This window comes from Suricata suricatta, chromosome 1 (assembly GCF_006229205.1).
Source record: "Suricata suricatta isolate VVHF042 chromosome 1, meerkat_22Aug2017_6uvM2_HiC, whole genome shotgun sequence".
Taxonomy (NCBI): Eukaryota; Metazoa; Chordata; class Mammalia; order Carnivora; family Herpestidae; genus Suricata; species Suricata suricatta.
Window position 1 is genome coordinate 124646585 of NC_043700.1, and position 20235 is coordinate 124666819.

The following is a 20235-nucleotide window of genomic DNA, read 5'->3' on the forward strand; positions in this document are numbered from 1 at the left end:
GGGGCGTGGCAGGGCAGGTAGCATACTGGGCCCTCACCTAAATATTCTATTGAGTTAGGTGGTGTGTGACAAGCTGTGCATTAGAAGTTTTACATGTCTCGCTTTGTGATGCTAGTGTGCAGCCAGGGCTGAGATATCACTAAATTAGATCATGTATGAAGTTTCAACCAGCTCTAACATTCTAGGATTATGATATGAACCTTTTATTTTTTACTTTTTTAATGTTTTTATTTATTTAGGGGAGATAGAGAGAGAGAGACACAGAGCATGGCCAAATTCTAGGGGGGAGGGGCGGAGAGAGAGGGAGACACAGGATCTGAAGCAGGCTCCAGGATCCAAGCTGTCAGCACAGAGCCCAACACGGGGCTTAAATTCACGAACTGTGAGATCGTGACCTGAGCTGAAGTCGGACGCTCAACCGACTGAGCCACCCGGTGCCCCTAATATGATCCTTTTAAATAAAATACTGAGTAGGTACTTGTGTAAGATAATTTTGTAGATTTGGTAAACACTTTGATAGATGGAGGAACAAATGTTGCATGATTTAAGCTCCAGGAATTCCAAAATTTCAGAGCCTGGCCGGATTCTAGCCTTGTGTAAATCACAGTAATCCATAAGTGTACTTAAAGCAGAACTTTTGTTTAATTCAGGAAGTACTACAGATGAAATACCATACATCATCCGAGATCTATCTTTAAAATCTAGTAGGACTTTTTTTTAATGAGAAAAGGAATATATCAAGGTGGGTCTTGAGGGAAAGAGAAATAAATATCACCTATTCCCTCCAAAAGTAACAAATCAGGATGTTGTGTTAAGTACGGTTTTTTTTTCCTTAAAGACTAAAATAATTTGTACAGATGTATCCTTTGCAAGTCATTCTTCTTTTTGTTTTTGACTAATCTATGTAAGCACCTTACTTTGACTGTAGTCTTGAGCAGCTTCTAAAGTTTCAAATGCAAAACCTGCATCTTAAATGCTAATCCCAACACTAAGCAGAAGCACATGAACAGCTTACTGAAAAATGCAAATGGAAGGTGCAAACTCCTAGGTAAACAGACTCTCACGAGATGAATTCAACTCTCTGTTTCACTGATGGGTGTGTATCCATGATGCCAAATCTCTCTCTTGCTGACACACTTGGTTTTCTTCTCCACAATGCCCTCATGTGAAAAAATTATCATCCCCCATCTGCAAGGGAGGTTGGATGCATATAGTATCTGCTCTCCTTCTTTAAGGCTGTTTCTCCAGGTAGCCCTAGTGACTTCTCTTTTGAAAGCAAGTGAGGACAGAGTAAGAAGGTAGATGATGGCTGTCAGAACTACTGATGATTTCACTTAGGGCATAGTGTTCTTCATCTGCACTAAAATCTGAAATTAAAAGTGTTTCTGTGCCTCCCAGATTCAGTTCATCCTAAACCATTCAGAAAAATTAGGAAACAAGTATGCATTCTCTTTTTTTATTTATTTAAATCTAAGTTGGTTAACATAGAGGGTAGTCTTGGTTTCAAGAGTAGAATTTAGTGATTCATCCCTTAGGTATAACAGCCAGTGCTCATCCCAACAAGTGCCTTCCTTAAGGCCCATCATCCATTTAGCCCATCCCCCCACCAACACACCAGACATAATTATGCTTTTATGAGCGATTTTGACCTCTTACCCTCCAAATTTTCCAGAGCCCGTTCCTACCTTCTCATGGCAGCAGGAGAACGTGGACTCGGACGAAGCTCGCCTCTCCCCACAGGCTGGGCGCCTGATTCGTCAGCTTCTGGATGAGGACAGTGACCCCATGCTCTCTCCTCGGTTCTATGCTTATGGGCAGAGTCGGCAATACCTGGATGACACGGAAGTGCCTCCGTCTCCCCCAAATTCCCATTCTTTCATGAGGTAAGTTTGTGTTGCTGATAAGTTGTAACATTAGAAAGAATAAGAATGATGTCGATGACTAGTAACTTTTTTAATTAAATTCTAAGTCTGTGGAAGAACCTATGGGGAATACTCCATCCCAGTATGCAGGCTCTGTTGTAATTTTTCAGTTGACCCAACTGCATCATCACATACTGAATTTCTACTCGCACATCCTTTCCAAAGCTTATCTAAAATGTAATTTTGGGGTCTGCAGTGCATTGTTGTGTCCTGCCTTTACCAATGGTAAATGTGACCGAGAGAAAGTTAGACCTCTTTAATAGATGGGATGTGTAGAGCTCAGGGTTACAAAGTGAATTAGTAGTCACCTTTCTCTTATTTGAGAGGATGGAGACCATTGGGACCCTCTTCCTCCATGCTGCATCGCCTCCCCCAAGCCCCGCCAGGCAGGCAGTGAATGCCCCACACTGTGCCCCTCACAGGCGTCGGAGCTCCTCTCTCGGGTCCTACGATGATGAGCAGGAGGACTTGACACCTGCCCAGCTCACGCGACGGATTCAGAACCTTAAAAAGAAGATCCAGAAGTTTGAAGATCGATTTGAAGAAGAGAGGAAGTACAGAGTAAGTGCCTCCTCGCAGGGTTCTCCCTGTCCCCTTCTGTCCCCTGACAAGCTGGCATGCCAGCCTGTCAGCAGCTCAGAGGAGTGATGAAAGGTTAAGGGAGATTTCTAGGGAGCCTCAAAACAAAAAGGATAGTAAACCCTGATAAGTCCCACATATCATGTATCAGCATTTTCCTTGCACAGGGTATTCTTACGAATAATTGAACATTGTAGTCGGCATCTTATGCATTTATCAGTGAGAAGGAATGGGGAAAAAATCATTAAATGACAGCTTCTAGTTGGCTAAAATTTCATTCAAGATTATCTTCTCAAATTTCATTAGCACTGACCTCCTTCTGCTCTCAGAATTATGTTAGCATGGCCCCCAGGAGCAGCAAAAAGGCATTTGCACGGTGGTTACCATGTAGAACATACACCCCTCTGCTTTCTGTTCTGTTAGCCTGATGGCCAGGGGACATGGGCCTCATAGAAGTCCAAGGTTTTGCCTCTGAGCAATTCTTTTAAAGTATCAAAAACAACCACATGTAAAGAAGGATAGTGGCATTACACCTGTGATGTTTGATGTGATTGTTCCTTTTTAAATTCTTGTTCCAGTGGGACTCAACTTTCCCTTCATCTTTAAAACCAACTCATCATCAAACTTTTCTTCTTTCTCCTGCCCCAATTCTAAAACATTTATGTTAAATTTTCCCTTTCTCAGCCTTCCCACAGTGACAAGGCAGCCAATCCAGAGGTTCTAAAATGGACAAATGACCTTGCCAAATTCCGGAAACAACTTAAAGGTAGGTAAAGTTCTAGACCCATGGCCTGGCTTCTGTAAGACAAGCCACATGTGCAATTCGTGGTCTCACCACTGCTGAAATATTTCAGAAAAGACCAGTTCCTTGACTCTGCTTCCCAGTGCATGTGGTATTCAGGGAACACCTTGCCCTTGTCTGTCCATGTCTTCATCAAAGCTCAACTCAGATCAGCTACGATGCAAATTCTGCAGCATTTCTCCATTTCCCTGAATCACAAATTTAAGGATGATGGTTTCAATTCAACACTTATTAAAGTACTAAGGTTTTATTTGCTGTGGTGTTAGGAGAAGACCTATAAACACAAATGGATATGAAAAGAATTTGGTCCTTGTCTCTCAAAAAGCATGCTGTCTTTTATGAAATAGTCATAAATGACCAAATAGAATAGAAAGGGAAAATAATTCCAAAATGAGGTATGTAAGTTACCCAGAAAAAGTTGGCCAGCAATTGAGTGCTGAATCAGTAAATACCTGTACACAGTAAGGGAGAAAGTATAGGAAACACCTGTCACGTTCTGAGACAACATGTTGGTGCAGACAGAGCATGGATGTTACATAGCTAAAGCTTTCCTAGGAATTTGGGTTAGGGAAACATTGCAGATAATCCAAGAAAACATTAGCATTTTCTCAGACCTTTACAGAATAACCCAAGGATTTCAGCAACTCTTATAATTAGATACTTTGTTTTTAAAAAAGATGAGGGGGGGCTCCTGGGGGCTCAGTTGGTTTAGCATCCAACTTCAGCTCAGGTCATAATCTCACAATTCGTGGGTTAGAGCCCCAAGTCAGGATCTGTGCTGATGACTCAGAGCCTGAAGCCTTCTTCAGATTCTGTGTCTCCCTTTCTCTCTGTGCCTCCTCCACTTGCACTCTCTGTGTGTGTCTCTCTCTCAAAAACAAGTAAAACATTTAAAAAAGTAAAAAATAGGAGCGCCTAGGTGGCTCAGTTGGTTAAGCATCTGGCTTCAGCTTAGGTCATGATCTCACAGTCCATGGGTTCGAGCTCCATGCCAGGTTCTGTGCTGACAGCTAGCTCAGAGCCTGGAGCCTGCTTTGGATTCTGTATCTCCCTCTTTCTCTGACCCTCCCCTGCTTGTGCTGTTTCTCTCTGTCTCTCAAAAATAAATAATTTTTAAAAACATTTAAAAAATAAAAAATAAATGTAAAAAAGATGGGGCTAAACAGTTATTAACACCACAGAAAAGCAATTTGGGTTCCGTAGACATCAGTTCTCATGTATCACCACCCCCAAATCTTTTCAACCAGAGTCAAAACTAAAGATATCTGAAGAGGACCTAACCCCCAGGATGCGGCAGCGAAGCAACACGCTCCCCAAGAGTTTTGGTTCCCAGCTTGAGAAAGAAGATGAGAAGAAGCAAGAGCTCATGGATAAAGCGATAAAGCCCAGCGTTGAAGCCACGCTGGAATCCATCCAGAGGAAGCTCCAGGAGAAGCGGGCAGAAACCAGCCGTCCTGAGGACATTAAGGTGTGGCCCCAGCTAACTGCTAGTCCTAAACCATTCCAGTCAACATGGTAGAAACATAGAGCCCGACACATGGGTCCTAATGGGAGGAGAGATGTGGTGACACTCTTGCAGACCTCCCACACCCTCATCTCCCACACTCTTAGATGTCTAAGGAAGCAGATGAAACAGCTTCCAAGTGTTGCCACTGTAGGTACTTTGGTTTATGACTACAAAATGGAAGGAGAAAACTCTGTTGTACAGATCACAGAAGGATCTCATTCAGGCTAACAGATGGTTTGATGAGTCTAAAGTAGAAGGATTATAGACCGACCTTTGGGGCTGTGTAACTTGTGTCCGTAGTCACCGCTTGGGCCATTGAGCTGAGCCCCATGTGCCTTGCCCCCTTGCTCACCTCAGTATTCAGCGTACCTCTGCTGCCACATGGGAGATACAAGTAGCTGTGATGCCTCTGCTGTGCTGTCCATGTTTCCAGCAAAAAAGGTCAAGAAGAGCTCATTCCTAACTGAGCTTTGAATAGAGCTCAGACGAACTATTGTATGAGGATTCTCTTTAAAGTTACTTGAGAAAATTTATTTATAAAGAAGTTGTGATGTTCATAAATGTTTCCTCTTCTTTCATCTCTCTGTCCTTGTGTTTATGCAGGATATGACCAAAGACCAGATTGCTAATGAGAAGGTGGCTCTGCAGAAAGCCCTGCTATATTATGAAAGCATTCATGGGCGGCCGGTATGTAAATGTACTGAATTTTCTGATTGGGGTGAACTCTTTGGCTTTAGAAAGGAATCTTCTGTGATCATTGTTTTACACTTGAGTTTTCCTGATGTTTATAAAACTACTACATATTTTTACCAGAACTAAGCTTTCTTAAGACTAAACAGGTAAGAGCCTTCCACCCTTGAGCGGATGTGGAGTTTGAGTTCCAAAGAATAGTTTGAATTTAGTCACTTGTGTTTGGCTTCAGAGGGACAGTGATGGAGGGGTGTAGATTATAAATTAGAGCACAAAGCCCTAGAGACTTCCCTGGCCTCAGATCTGCCCCTACAAGCCGTGACTGGCTCTAGGCATTCTTATCCATAAAATGAAGGTGTTAAACTCGTAGGATCTACTCTAAAATTCAGTCTCTCTTCAGTGTAGTTGCAACCAGTGTTTATCTGTAGAGAAATTCCAGCCACCGTCCTAAACCAAAAGTGTGAAGAATCCAAAATATGGCTTTGCCTTTTCACGGCAACAGGAAGCATTTGAAGAGAGTTGTTATTCAGCAAGTGTGTTTGCTGCATGTTTGTGTGAGTCCTGGGGGAGACCGCAGCACAATAGGTTTCTGCGCTATTCCTTAAGGAGCTTCTAAAAAGGTATCCTTGTCAGTTACTCCTAGTGTTAAGTGTTGCCAAGCACCCAACAAAACAAGTTCTTAAGAGCAGGTGTTAAAGTCATAGGTCTAACAGGAGAACAGGAGAAACCTAAGGAGGACCAGGGGGAGGGGAAGAGGGAAAGAGAGTTGGGGAGAGAGGGACACAAAACTTGAGAGACTATTGAATGCTGAAAATGAACTGAGGGTTGAAGGGAAAGGGGGAGGGCGAAGGAGAAGAGGTGGTAATGGAGGAGGGCACTTATGGGGACGAGCACTGGGTGTTGTATGGAAACCAATTTGACAATAAACTATTTACTTAAAAAAAAAAAAAGAGCAGGTGTTAAAGAAGCATGAAGTTTATATTCCCAGAGGGATTTTTTTTTATAGCCAAAATGCATAGATCTCTTCTCCAGCCACGGTCCTAGCTATATAATGGAGATGGAATTTTCATGTAAAATCTACTCTTTTGAATAAAGAATTGCTTCCAGCTAGAACTGCACTAGACTCTAAGATCTGTGAGGACAGGGATTCTGGGTTTTGTTCACTGAAGGGTTCTCCTGTCCTCAGCATCTAGCACAGAGGCCTGATACATACTGGGTGCCCAATGAACTATCTGTAGATTGCATCTTCCATGCTTTTTTGGTTCTGAATTTATCAGGTTTAAATTAAAAAAAAAAAAAAAAAAGCTGGAGCTGCTGCTGATTGATTTTGCTGGCCTGTCCCAACAGCAGAAAAATACTGGTGCTCTGGAATAATGGTCCTGTTTCGAGCCAAGTTTTGTTTTGGATATTTTAAAGGCATTGATCCAAATAGTAAGTGCCCTGGAGCTCAAATATATTGTGAAACTTTGTCCTTTTCTCTTGGGGGACTCGGCACTTGTAGAAGTGGAACTGAACTCCTAGCAGAGAGAGGCCCTTCTCCACTGTAGGCTCAGAAGCTTTGAAGCACAGCTCTCCTCATGGCCGCCAGGGCGGGCAAGGAGGGGGCACTCACGTGCTTTCCTTCTACAGCGTTCCTCCTTCTCTTCTCATGGCGTGGATTCACCCACAACATCGAGAGACTCACTTAAAGACGTCCTTCCCTGAGGCCCCTAGATCTCTCAGCTGCTTTCTCTTCCCAGGCTTTACTATCAGTACAGGGGCTTGTGTGCTGGGTGTGTCTTGCTCAGATTTGGGCACAGAGCCTCTCATTCTGCCTGGGCTGAGGCCATCTACGAGGACTGGGATGGGAAGACCTAGAATCTAACCCAGCCCTACTGAGACCAGTCTTTTGACTTGGAGCTACTGTGGTAACCTCAGGGATGCCTGTCCTAGGCTGTCATGGAGACTGGCTGACAGACACAAGCACACACATTCACCTGTAGGCTGTCTGGCCTGAGTAGTGGGGTATGGTGGCTTGGCAGTGGATTCAGGGGGCTGCCCAGTCAGTGATGTCTTCGCTTTTGCTACAAGTATATATATGTTCTGCTGTCTGTGGCCTACTTCTTATTAAATGATGGAATCAGGAGAAAGAATGGGTATTTCTTTTTAGCACTCTTATCATTAGGAATGTTGGGGTGCCCGGATGGCCCAGTTAGTTAAGTATCCGACTTCAGCTCAGGTCATGATCTCACAGTTCGTGAGTTCAAACCCCACGTCAGGCTCTGTGCTGACAGCTCAGAGCCTGGAGCCTGCTTCAGATTCTGTGTCTCCCTCTCTCTCTCTGTTCTTCCTCTGCTTGCACTCTGTCCCTGTCTCTCAAAAATAAATAAATATTTAAAAAAATTTTTTTAAAGGAACATGAAATCTTAGTTCTAGACCCTGCTGTCCTATCCTCTCTTCTTCATTGCTCTTTTAGATGTTGGAAGAACACCCTTTTGGGTCCGGATTCCAGCATCTCACAGGGCAGGGAACAGGTGCGCTAGAACTTTGAGTGACATTGGTTGCTGGTTCGCAGTCAGACTCTCTGCCTCCCTCTGGAACAGGATACTCCACCCTCCTCCCAAAAAGCAGAGTTCATTTGATATCTGGCCAATGTGAATATCAAAAAGTGAACTTTTCATTCTTAGATCTGTGGTGTTACCATGGACCCTGAACTGTAAATACCATTTGGGCAAACTCTTCTTAAACTAAAAATACATGTGTTTCCAGAGCTAAACTATCATTCCAAATCCTAAATCCTAGCTGTTGTATGTTTTGCTTTGTTTTGGTTTTTTGGTTTGTTTATTTCTGTTTTTTAGAAAAGCACATGCTCAAAACTCATGGGTTTTTGCCGAGTCTCCAGATTCTAATTTGAAAGGACAATGAATGATTGTCAAAATCGCAGGCCAAAACAATTGTCTGCCCCTTTGTAGATTTTTTAAACAAGGCTGTTTGCTTTAACGGTGCACTCTACAGATTGACACATGTATGAAAAACAAGAACACACTCATTTTCATAAATCCCTATTAGTTACTATGAAAGCATGTCCTTTTTAATATTTAAGGATCAGTCTCATCAAAGTCCGTGTCACAGGAAGTACACCACATCACTGCAGGTCACTGTATTTCCTTTGCAGACCACTCCTTGATGGTAATGTAGAGCGGAGGAGTGGGTTGCTTGCACAGAGCTGCTGGTTTCTTCTGGATTCTGTTCCTCATCAGTAGATGTTAACATTGTATTTTAATACCTTGGGAACTAACATGACACTTAACACACTATGTTCAAATTTAAATGCAAACTCCCTATGTAAATACTGCCCTTTGGTTATCTGCTGTTCAGGATTATCTGATCTTTGCCCAGTCTACCATTTTTACCTGGTAATAAAGAGGAGAGCATTGCCTCTTTCTGAGTCGATGGACCAAGATGCACTAGTTCGAAGAATCCATTTCATGTGTCTTCTCCTGCCAGTAGTTCTGACTCAGAGCTATCCCTCCACACACAAACTCAAATCACGCATTTAAGAAGATTCTGAGGTGGTACAGCTCCTTGTCTGTGGCATAATTTCTCACAAAGCAGTGTTTCTCTGCTACAATTGATAGCTAGAGGTCTTGTGAACTCCATACAGGCAGAGCTCTGAGCTTGGAAGGCAGAATTCTTTATATTGAGAACATAACTTGGCCAAACTTTGTTAGAGGAAAATGCTTCACTGTGACATTTTTAGCATATCTTAACTGTGTTAAGATTCTGCTTTACTTCATGTCTTGCTCATATGTGAATGGAAAGAAAACCGGATGAGGAGACAGTAAACCTGGGTTCTTGACCCCAATCTCCTGCCTTGGGCAAGTCATTACCCTCTCGGGTGCTTAGTTTCATCATATGAAAAAATAAGCCTCTTCTAGCTCTAACATTCCATGGTTCTAGTTCTATATTTATCTTCAAATTAAAAGCATCAATCATTTTCTCTTTGACCTTTATTGCACTGTCCAGGTAACAGTCCCCAAATGGGTATTTCTGTAGGGAAGTTTTATCTGAGGCTAAGACAAAACCATCACAAAAGATAAAGGCAGACAAATGCAGTTGTCTCATCAGGCCTTTGTAATTTCTGTCCAAGACTTTACTCTACTTAAATGTGGATTAATTATTGGCTGGTGTTCCCATGGTACCTGGAAATATTATCTGAGACTTTACAGAGCAGCCAGATAAAGTGATAAGAGACAGTAGACGATTTCTTTTAATCCAAAGCAAAGACAGAATGAGAGGTGCTGCATTTTGCCCATTAGATCTTCATATCTACGCTTTTATGTTGTCCTGATTTGTGTGCAAAAATACATCTCAGTAATCACCTTGTTCCCACACACTGGAAAGCCATTCAGAGCTACCACATAAATGAATATTTAATAAAGGTTTGAGGCAAGAGGAGTGAAAGTATAATAGAAAATACCATGTATTACATGCTTGGCCTAAAATCATTTCCAAGCAACTGTAGATCATAAGGATTCTCTGATCTGAATTCTGTAGTTTACCAATCAGGAAACTGAGGCCCAGAGAACTTTATTGGCTCATTTAAAGGCCAGTTCTTAGTCAATAACAGAATCTCTGAGCAGACAATGACTCAAAAATAAAAGACATCGACTTCCAAACAGTTTTCCCATGGTCCATTTAATATGAACTGACCCTTTTTTAACAGTTCAGCCAAGGCTCTGCTTGCTTTGTTTATGTAACTGTTGGTTAGATTTTGGCTCATCTAACAAATCCAGTACTGATAATTGCATGAGGCATGGCTTTTTAGTGAGTGAAAATTGTATTAACTTAGAGTGTCACCAAGACTTTGGCTTCAGATATATTTCATGAAAATAATTCTGGTGTAAATCAAGTAGTATCAGTGCTTTCTACCCCTCAGACTTAAAGATATCTAATATTTTTGGTGTTTAGATACTTCCATCAACTGACTGTTAAATTTGGTGGAATGATGATAAGTTTAACTCTCCATAGTCAGAAAACGGACTCTATCAGGTCACTCACATGTGATTAGTTCCTGAAGAGCATCAATTTAAAACATGAGCAGTTCATGGAGTATCTAAAAATCAGTGTCATAAGCCAAAGAATTAAGCCAGTGATCCTTTTCATCTGCTCCAACTAGAAAATTTGAACAAAGAATTAGAAAGGAAATTGGTTTCTGTCAAAATTGCCGTAGCTGCCTGGCTTCACCAGGTACATCTTCTAAAATCCAGACTGTCTATGATCCAAAGACATTTATGCCAAGCAACAAGTAATAGGATCCAAGTCCACAGTGGGGAAATACTGGCTCCTTATGTTTATTTTTAGTTTGTCTTTTGGTCACTAAACTATCTATTATTTATTGTTTATCTTGCACAATAGTATTTCCCCCCATGTCATGTGTTGAAAATTAGGGTGTGCCTTAATCTCATCTGCAACACATTTAATGGACACATCTTGTATTTAAAAAAGTTAATCTATGTGTTCCAGTCCTAAATTTTGTCATTTTAAATGTGAGATTGCACAAGTCGCTCCATTTCTACTCCTCAGATTATCTGTGGCTGTTGTTGAACTCTTGTTGACGTATGATATAAAATATAGAAAGGAGCACAAAATATAAATACATGTCTTGAAACAGTTTCACAAAGCAAACAAGTCCAGGTACCAGCATCAAGAAACAGTTGTTGGCAGTCCTCTGGAAGCCCCACCCCTGTCCCCTCCCAGTCCTTACCATGACCTCCACTGCATGAAGGAAAACCATCATCTTGACTTCTAACACTGTAGATTCTATTCGCGTATTTTTGAACTTCCGTAAGTAGAACGTTACAGTACGTATTCTTTAGTGTCTGACTTACTGTACTCGGCTTTATTTGTGTGAGATCAATTCATGATGTTGCCTGTGGCTGTAGCTCATTCATCCTCATTCTGTATAGTATTCAATTTGGGGAACATACCTTATCCATTCTCTTGTTGGCCATGTGGATTGTTTCTAGGTGCTGCTGTGAACCTTATTCTGTATGGTTTTTGGTGAGCTTAAGGCCATGGTTGTTTGGTATCTACTTAAGAGTAGAACTGAGGAGTCATAGGTCCAGCCTTAGGAGACACGGCACATAGCTGTCCGGAGTGTTCCGCTCTTCACAGCAGTGAAGGAGAGTTTCTGTTCTTCGGCCTTGTAGCTGACGCTTGGCACTGTCTGTCCTTTCACGTTAGCTGTTGTGGTGCGTGTGTCTAGTAGTAACATCTGTGGTTTGACCCTTAGACTTTCTTGTGTAAAATGATGTCTGTGTTCCCCTCCATTTTGACATCATCTGTGAAATACAAATTTTAAAACTCCTTTTGATATGGTAGCAAGAAATAGGAAAATGCCACCCACCTTTTAACATTGTGACATTAGGAACAAATAAGAAACAAATAAGAAAAGATTACTTAGTGCAATAAATAGAAAATAAGTCCATGAGGTATTTTTGCATAATGGCAGGATCCTGTCGTGGCATGTGAAGTTTGTCCAAAGTCCACTTACTGTTGATCACTTTGAGAAAGGTAAATATAAAAGGCTACGAAGGAATGACCCATTCATGCATAATCCAGTTGTCTGCAGCTGGAGGCCTAAAGGCCCATCAGAGAAGTGGTCAGAGCTAACGCTGTTTGCCCTTCCTTACCTCTGTAACTCGTTCCTTATATGTGCACAGAAATAAAGCACAGAAGACAAACAACAAACTCAAAACAAAGATACTTAATCCCTTTTGCCATTTAAGTAAACAAGTGAACTGCATGTGCATACCTATACATTTTGCATGCATATTTATGTTTGAAATAATTTTGCAGATATTCATGAATATTTCCATTATGTCAGGCACAGAAATAGTTTCCAGGGATACAAAAACACAAACACCTGCTCTGAAGGGCCTTGCAGTCTTAAAAAGGAGACAGAGGTGCCAACACAGTTACTATAGGGCATAAAAAGTGTCATCCACGGGGCTGCTCCAACAAAATGCCATAAACAAGTGCCTTATAAACAACAGCAATGTATTTCTGACAGTTCTGGGGGCTGGGAAGTCCAAGATGAAGGCGCTGTTAGATCCAGCATCTGGTGAGGGCTCTTTCCTGGTTCACCAACAGCCATTCTCTTTCTGTCCTCACGTGGCAGACGGGACAAGGGAGCTCTCTCTTTTTTATAAGGGCACTAACCCCAGGCATGAGGGCTCCACCTTTATGACCTGATCACCTCCAAACACCCTACTGCCTAATACCACCAGGTGGGCGATTAGGTTTCAATAAAGGAGGCTGACAGAGACCAGCACATCCAGTGTGTAGCACAGCATGTGTGAAGTTACAAAGTATATACAGGGTGCAGTCGGCGATGCACAGGTGAATGAGCAGGCCCCCCAGAAGGGGGGATGTTGGAAGATGCTGCACGGGGGAGGTGGCTCTTGATCTGGAATCTGCCAAACCAAGGAGCAGAGACGAGGTGTTTGCAGGGCGTACGCAACCAGGTGGAGAGGCGGGAGACAGTCTAGTTCATCTCTGGAGCTTGAGGCGTGACGGGAAGGAGGGGAAGCAGCAGATGACGAGGGACTTGTAGTCCCGTACCCCGGGGGGTTGGGCGCCATTGCTTCCCACCGCCTGGAGCGGCTGTTCTTTAAACGTGTGTCAGCGCCCTGCCAGATTTTAGGGCTAAGAGGAGTTAGTCCATGAGGTCCCACAGCAGATGTTCCTTGAATACCTGCTGTTCACCAGAATCTTGTCCTTAAAAACAATTTCATGGGGAGAGAAACATGTAAAAAAACATGGACTACAGAGCCACACAGTAAGTATTATAAAAACACAGGCTTTCTTTTTCCCTGGACCCCAATCAGCTGGGAACTCTGGTCATAGCCTTGATCAATTGATAGCAATGCTGCTGATGTCCAAAGGTCTGACGCTGAAGTCGTTATTTTAAACTGGCTGAAAAATATTACCAGTGTAAGTACGTCTTGCAAGAATGACAAGAGTGGAGTTGAATCATCTGTACTTCCCCCAGGCCCCGAGCTGGAGCAGCTGACAGCCTGACCACCAGAGGCAGGCTCCTCAGCTGTGTCACTCTTGTTTCCAGGTAACCAAGAATGAACGTCAGGTCATGAAGCCGCTGTATGACAGATACCGGCTGGTCAAACAGATCCTGTCCCGAGCCAACACCATACCCATCATTGTGAGTACAGCGCCTTTCTGTGGTTGGTTCCCTCCTGGACCGGGCCCTGGCTATGTTAAGAGAGCCCTAACCTACCTTCTCATTAAAGAGTGGTCTTAAATAGTTAAAACCTATCATTAATATTTATGGCTTATACGCTTGAGGAATGAAGAATTTATCAAAGACTACTGAGATTACATTTGCCAAAAGTGAGCAGATGCGAAGCAGATAGAATTTTGCTTTCTTTTGGGCGACATGCTGTCACATGTACATCCATCCGACTCGTACTGGGCTGACCCCCACCCCTTTTCCTCAGAGACTCAGTGCATGCAGGACGGGGCTGTGCTTTCTCTAGGCCTCTCCAGTCCACAGACCTCCCTGGTCCTGAAGACCCGCTGTTAATAATTCTCTCTCTCCCTCCAAGAGAGGGGAGCCCCCTTGGGAATCCTACCCAGGAAGAAAGCCTCTAAGGAACACAAGAGAGCCGCCTGTTTTTGGAGGCTGCAGACAAGCGTGAGGTGGAAGAAAAGGGAAGGAGGCCACCCTTACACGTAATGGTTTTGGCCAGAGAAGGGACCGACCACTTGCCGTCGGCTCTGGGAAGGCCTGTCAGGAGCTGGACAGCTTGCCCGCCGCCCATATTTCAGAGTTGGCTTTTCCACCCAGCTTATGAGTGAGCGTTAACGCCCTCTCCTCCTCTGGGGGCCCTGTGCCTCTAGTCCAGTGCTCTTCTCTCTGGGAATGCTGGGGGCTTCCTCTGCCAGCTTCTAAACACTTCAGTCAGCAGACATGGCTTTGCTTTTATGTGGTTATTAAAATGCATGTTTATCTTAGCTGCCTCCCTTCCATTCCTGCTTTAAATCTCTTTGTTTTGGGGAGCCTGGGTGGCTCAGTCTGTTTAGCGTCTGACTCTTGATTTCAGCTTGAGTCATCATCCCAGGGCTGTGGGATTGAGCCCTGCATTGGGCTCCACACTGTGGATGAAGCCTGTTTGGGATTGTCTCTCTCTCTCTCTGTCCCTCTACCCCTATCCCTCACTCATCACTTTCTCTCTCTCAAATAATTTTTTTACAAAAGTAAATCTCTTTGTTTCTTTTTTTTTTTTAAGATTTTATTTTTAAGTAATTTCTTCGCCCAACAGAGGACTCAAACTCACAACCCTGGGATCAAGAGCCGCACACTCTGCTGACTGAGCCAGGCAGGCGCCCTCCTTGTTTCTTTCTTTTTTTTTTTATTTTTTTTAATGTTTGTTTATTATTTTTGAAAGAGCCCGCGAGCAGGGAAAGGGCAGAGAGAGAGAGGAGACCCAGAATCTGAAGCAGCCTAACGAGGCTCCAGGCTCTGAGCTGTCAGCACAGAGCCTGACACGGGGCTTGAACTCGTGAACCACAGATCCTGACCTGAGCCAAAGTCAGACCCTCAACCGACTCAGCCACCCAGGCCCCCCCTCTTTGTTTATTTCTAAGCCGGAGATATGATCTTTGATTTCTTTTGACCTGGTCACAGGAATGAGGTTCCAGCGACTTTAGGAAGGTGTATTAGAAGAAAGCTACTTTTCTAGAAATTTTTTTGCAGAATAAATTAGTAAACTTACAATGAAAGGATTAAATCTAAGGAATCATTTCATTCTCCAGTTTGGAGCCCTTAATGCCCCTAAGTAAGTGTTCCTAAATAAGGTGAATGTACCTGCTGGGCCCATCTTATTCTACCTGAAGCTTGTAACAGTTCCGGGGTTCCCCGTGTATCCTGATCAGGGAGCCGAGGGTGAGGAGCACACGTTTCTCCTCAGGTTTGTTCTGCGTTCAGTTAACACGCTCACCTGCTGTTTTTGTTTACGTGTGTGGGCTCTGGAGCAAAGCACCACTTGGACAAACATTTTGGTTTTTCTGGTTTTCTGGGGAATTTTTGGTGGGCGGGGTTTAGAGTATATAGTTCAAAGGCAGTAATAGACCCTAGTGACTCGGAGGCAAAGGCCTGGTGGGAAAGGGAGAGGGGTTTGCAGTGTAACCGACTGTCACCGCCTGTCACAGGGATCCCCCTCCAGCAAGCGGAGAAGCCCTTTGCTGCAGCCAATTATTGAGGGTGAAACCGCTTCCTTCTTCAAGGAGATAAAGGTGAGGACCTCCCGCTGCTCACCTCGTGCTGAAACTGCATCACCCTCCCGCCTCCCTTCCTCTTGTGGATGCAGCGGAGCCGTGCTTGCGCCCCTGGTGGTGGCTTCCTATAGTGTGCCCTCAAATCAGCCTGTGAGCGGTCCTCTCACTGATACTGTGGTCGAGCTGATTTCCTTCATTGCTTCTCATTCCCATGCGCGTTCTCGTGTCTTATTTGTTGTATGTTTTGTTTTTATTTTGCTTTTCAGGGATTGGGGTTGGGGGGGTCACAATATTTTTTGTTTTGTTTTGTTTTCCCTCTCTTTGGAATGGATTTTCTGTATTCCAGAATCTTTTTTAACTCATTGGGTAACTTTTGCAAAAATCTTATTTACAGAGTTACTAGAAAACCCAAAATCAACCGAGGCAGTATATATAGCACACAACAAAACACCATCATTTTACAGACTGATATCTTCCTTGTCTTTGACAGTTTGCTGGTGGACTGTCACCTGCTCTTCCTTCTTTGTGACTTTCCCCAAACACATTTAGTCCTCGGGGGCTGATTGTATAATCTGCTCTTAATCTGGGAAGATAGTACCATCGCCAGCAGTTGCTGGAATGTATGCTGTTTTCTGCCCTTGTAGGAATTACGGATTTTATGCAGGTGATCCTTGTCCTCACGGCCGCTTTTGCTGCGAAGGGAGTCTTAATACTCTGTGCCCGCGGGTCTGTGTGTCTCTGCAGGGACCTCACTGGCCTAGACCAGGATCAGCCTCGTTCGTGGTTTTGTTTCCAGACAACTGAACGAACCGCCTTCTACGTGGTTCTAGAGATGAAAAGTCAGATTGGTTTTTTTTTTAAATCAGTGATTATTTTTTAGCAATTGTTTAAGTTGGAAAGGGGTGTCAGACCCAAAGCAGAAGTGACTTTCAGGAGTTTCACTTGTCATATATCTGTGAAAGTTCCAAGCTTGGAGGGGGGGCCATTTATTTACTGCAGTAGAAAGGATGTGCCTCGCTCCCACGAGGGACGCCCGTTGAGAACTGCTCCATCGCCTCGCCTGCCTTCATCATTATGCTGAGAGGAAGGTGCCAGAAGTTACACCGCCTTCTCTCTTATTTATTCTATTCTTTTTCTTACTTCTTAGGGGCCTTAATTAAATACTTCACAGACCTAATTTGAAGGTATTAGACAGTGATTGTGCTCACTATTCATATTATTTTAATAGATCTTGTTTTATGAAAATGCTCTAAACATAAAATTTAGGCAAATATGCTCTATTGTATTTTTAAAATTGGAGCTGTTTTCTTACAATAAGACTTGATGTTGATGAAAGAAGACAAATTTCATCTGGTAATTTCACACAAAAATGAAATCATCATCACTGAAGAAATTGGGCAGTTGTGTGTATGAAAATTAGCAGTTCTCTTAGAAGCACACAACAGAACTGTTACTAGATAAAAATGTGTTCTTTAACACATCCAAACTATGACCATTAATAATAGCCTCACTAAATGAATGGAAGATCTATTAATGATGACACTCTTCCAGATCTTCTTGTTTGGCTTAGTTTATCCTTTTCATAAGTATCATTTGACCACGGCTCTTCTAGCCCACGTGGTGGTCAGAATTTCAAATAATTTTGCAGTGCTTACATTGCTTTTGTAAACAGTGTTGTCTTTCAGTTCATTTTGTTCCAACTGGACTGGATTATTAGCGTGTGTTTGGATTGTACTAATTCTTGGCAATTCTAATACAATTGAGAATTTGATGTGGGTGCAGATCAGAAGACTGTATCAAGGTGGTTTCCTTAAAAACCACCCCTGGTTTTAAATGGTAGGAAACCAGCTGTGTATGAAATAGAGCCACTCAGGTTGGAGACCGAGACCTTCTAGCCCAGAAACCCTAGAGATAGTCTATTCAATTCTCCTTCCCAACACAAGAATTTCCTTTAAAATTATCTGACAGAAAGAAACACTATATCTAAGAAGTGACTCCATCCTAAAGCTTAAAAAGTTTACAGCAATGGAGAAGTAAGGTCACTCATTCCATGGACTAAGCACCAATATTAGCTAAAAAATGATTTTATTAGTTTTATAATTATCATCATTGAAATAGTAAAAAAAATAATAATAATATAATGTGCAATTTTAGAATATAATAACTTTGGTAACTAAAAATTATTTAAAATTATAATATAGTTTTCATTAATGTATAACTTTCTACTGAATAGGCTTCCTGTTGCCTTCTGGAACAATATGGAATGAGCATACCTGCTTTTTCCTTGAGGGCCCTTCATGTCTGTACTGTCACTGCCCTGTCCACTCCCACCCACAGCCTGTGCAAGTTTTTTCTCCAAATTCTTCTTCCTGTTCCTCATGTGATATGGGTCCCAGACCTCCGAGTGGTTCTGCTACATACACACACACGAGACACACTGATACCCCGAACTGAACAGTATTTTAGGTATGATTTAGCCAGCAAGGCAGTGGAGCAAGGACTGATCCTGACCGTTACCTGGACGCCCAGACCATGCTTCCTACCAGTCTGTGCCTGCGTGACCTTCGGTATATTGTGAGTTCAGCTACCATACTGCAGACATTTGCAGCTGGATAACTTCTTGTCGTTGGGAGCTGGCCTCAATCCACCAGATGCCAATCATGCACTACTTCCTCCCCCTTCCCAAAATATCTCCAGACCTTGCAAAGGTCCACGAGTGTCAAAATGAGCCCCGGTCGGGAGCCACTGCCCACGGCCCTGTCTCACTGCTGATTTATGCGCTTCCCAGCTTCCTTTTCCTCGAGTGCTTATCATCTACGTGTCCACCTTGGTCTTCTAACCTACATTGTACAACCTTGAATTTGTCCAGTTAGTTACTTGTCACACTCCTATATGCCAGCCTTATGAAACTGATTAAATCTAGATATTGTATTCCAACATATTGGATATCCCTCCCTACTCTGTATTATCTGTGTATTCTCTTGGTATGCCTTTCGTGTCTTTATCCAAGTGATTGATAAATACTGAGTAAGGCCGGGTCAGATAGAGGACCTGTTGTAGAGTTCCCTCCAGATTCTCGCCGCCCTGCGTCATCACCCTGCATCAGTTTTCACCATCAGCTTTCCTTTCATAGATCAGCTCACCTCAGTATTTATGGAAATCGAAATATTATGCCAATCCTGTCAGAAAAGGGAAAATGGTTAGTTTTCATAATTTGTTTTAAAGGAGTCATCACTAGTCATTGTTGATCACAGATTCTTCAGTTTTTCAGACTTTATCTAGTATTGATAACTTCTAGAATCTGCCCAATATTTACAACTTGATGGTCTTATAATTTGAAAATCTTGGTCTATCATTTCTGTTTCCCCCCTATGATTTTCACAGCTTACTGAGAATAGTTTTATTCAGCTTCGTCTTTAATTACATTGAGTTCCCACTGTGTGCAAGACATGTTCTCACATTTTTTAAGTTCTCTTGGGGCTGTGGAATGTAATCGATTAGGCCAAGACCCCTGACTTTATTTCTTATCTGCCTTGGCTGTAAAACTCTCCTTCAGTAATTTGTATTTTTCTTTTAAAACTAAATTACTAGACTGTTTGACAGACATTAATGAAGCACCTACTACATGCAGGCATTGGCTAGGCTCTTGGAACAGCAGTGACCAGACAGGCCCAGACCCCTGCCTGGGTGGTTCTACCTGGTCCTTCCTCATCCAGGAGGGCGGGGTGTAGGAGTCAGGAGGCTGATCTGCGCTGCCCCTGGGCCCCATGTAGCTTGTGAGGTCCATACATTATCTCAATTAATTCTAAAAACTATGTAAGTGGGAATTGTTACTTCCTTTTACAGAAAAAGAGAAACTTTAAAATTATGAATTTAAAAGTCAGTTTTGCTCTGTAAATTTTAAAATGTCTTTAATGATTTCAATTTTTAAAAACTAATAATGAGGCATTTACTTCCAAGCAAAGAGATTGAAGATTTGACAACACAGTGGAAGGGAATCTGGGAAAATCACTTAGTTTTGACCAGTTTTATCTTCGTGCCTTCAGAGCAGTACTTTCATCATAGTTTTGCAATAGCCTTTTTTTTTTTTTTTTGGTTTTGTCTTTTCTGTTTATTTGTTCATTCACATTATTTCTCTTCAGAGGCAGCATTAGAAACATACCAAACTTTATGGTAAGAAAATCCTCCCCCAGCAGTTTGCACACTTTGACCACCGATGGTAACTACTCCCACCTCCTGTGATAAATTTGCTGGATTGCACTGAAGCCACTTGGTTTAACTCCAACAATTGATGTTGTACATGGTGTTGTTCACATTGCTGTGCCCTTAACCACTTTTTAAATTTTTCAGATATTAGGATATCCTCATCTGACTGTACATTTTGGCAGTAAATGACTTCTCTTAAATAAATCTTTCATTTAGACTGATACCATTTCATCTTTAGACTTACGTAGCTC

At 42.6% G+C, this 20235-nt stretch overlaps 1 protein-coding gene across 2 annotated transcripts in view; it reads left to right on the forward strand.

The window, feature by feature from the left end:
* The window catches only part of FAM13A (family with sequence similarity 13 member A), a 313453-nt gene that overhangs the window by 286962 nt on the left and 6256 nt on the right, over positions 1-20235 (forward strand). For both annotated transcript variants that reach the window (XM_029943172.1, XM_029943165.1), the window contains 7 exons: positions 1673-1883; positions 2345-2483; positions 3186-3267; positions 4551-4771; positions 5414-5497; positions 13608-13703; positions 15713-15796. In XM_029943172.1, coding sequence (XP_029799032.1) covers positions 1673-1883; positions 2345-2483; positions 3186-3267; positions 4551-4771; positions 5414-5497; positions 13608-13703; positions 15713-15796 — 917 coding nt within the window. The remainder of the gene's footprint in view (positions 1-1672; positions 1884-2344; positions 2484-3185; positions 3268-4550; positions 4772-5413; positions 5498-13607; positions 13704-15712; positions 15797-20235) is intronic.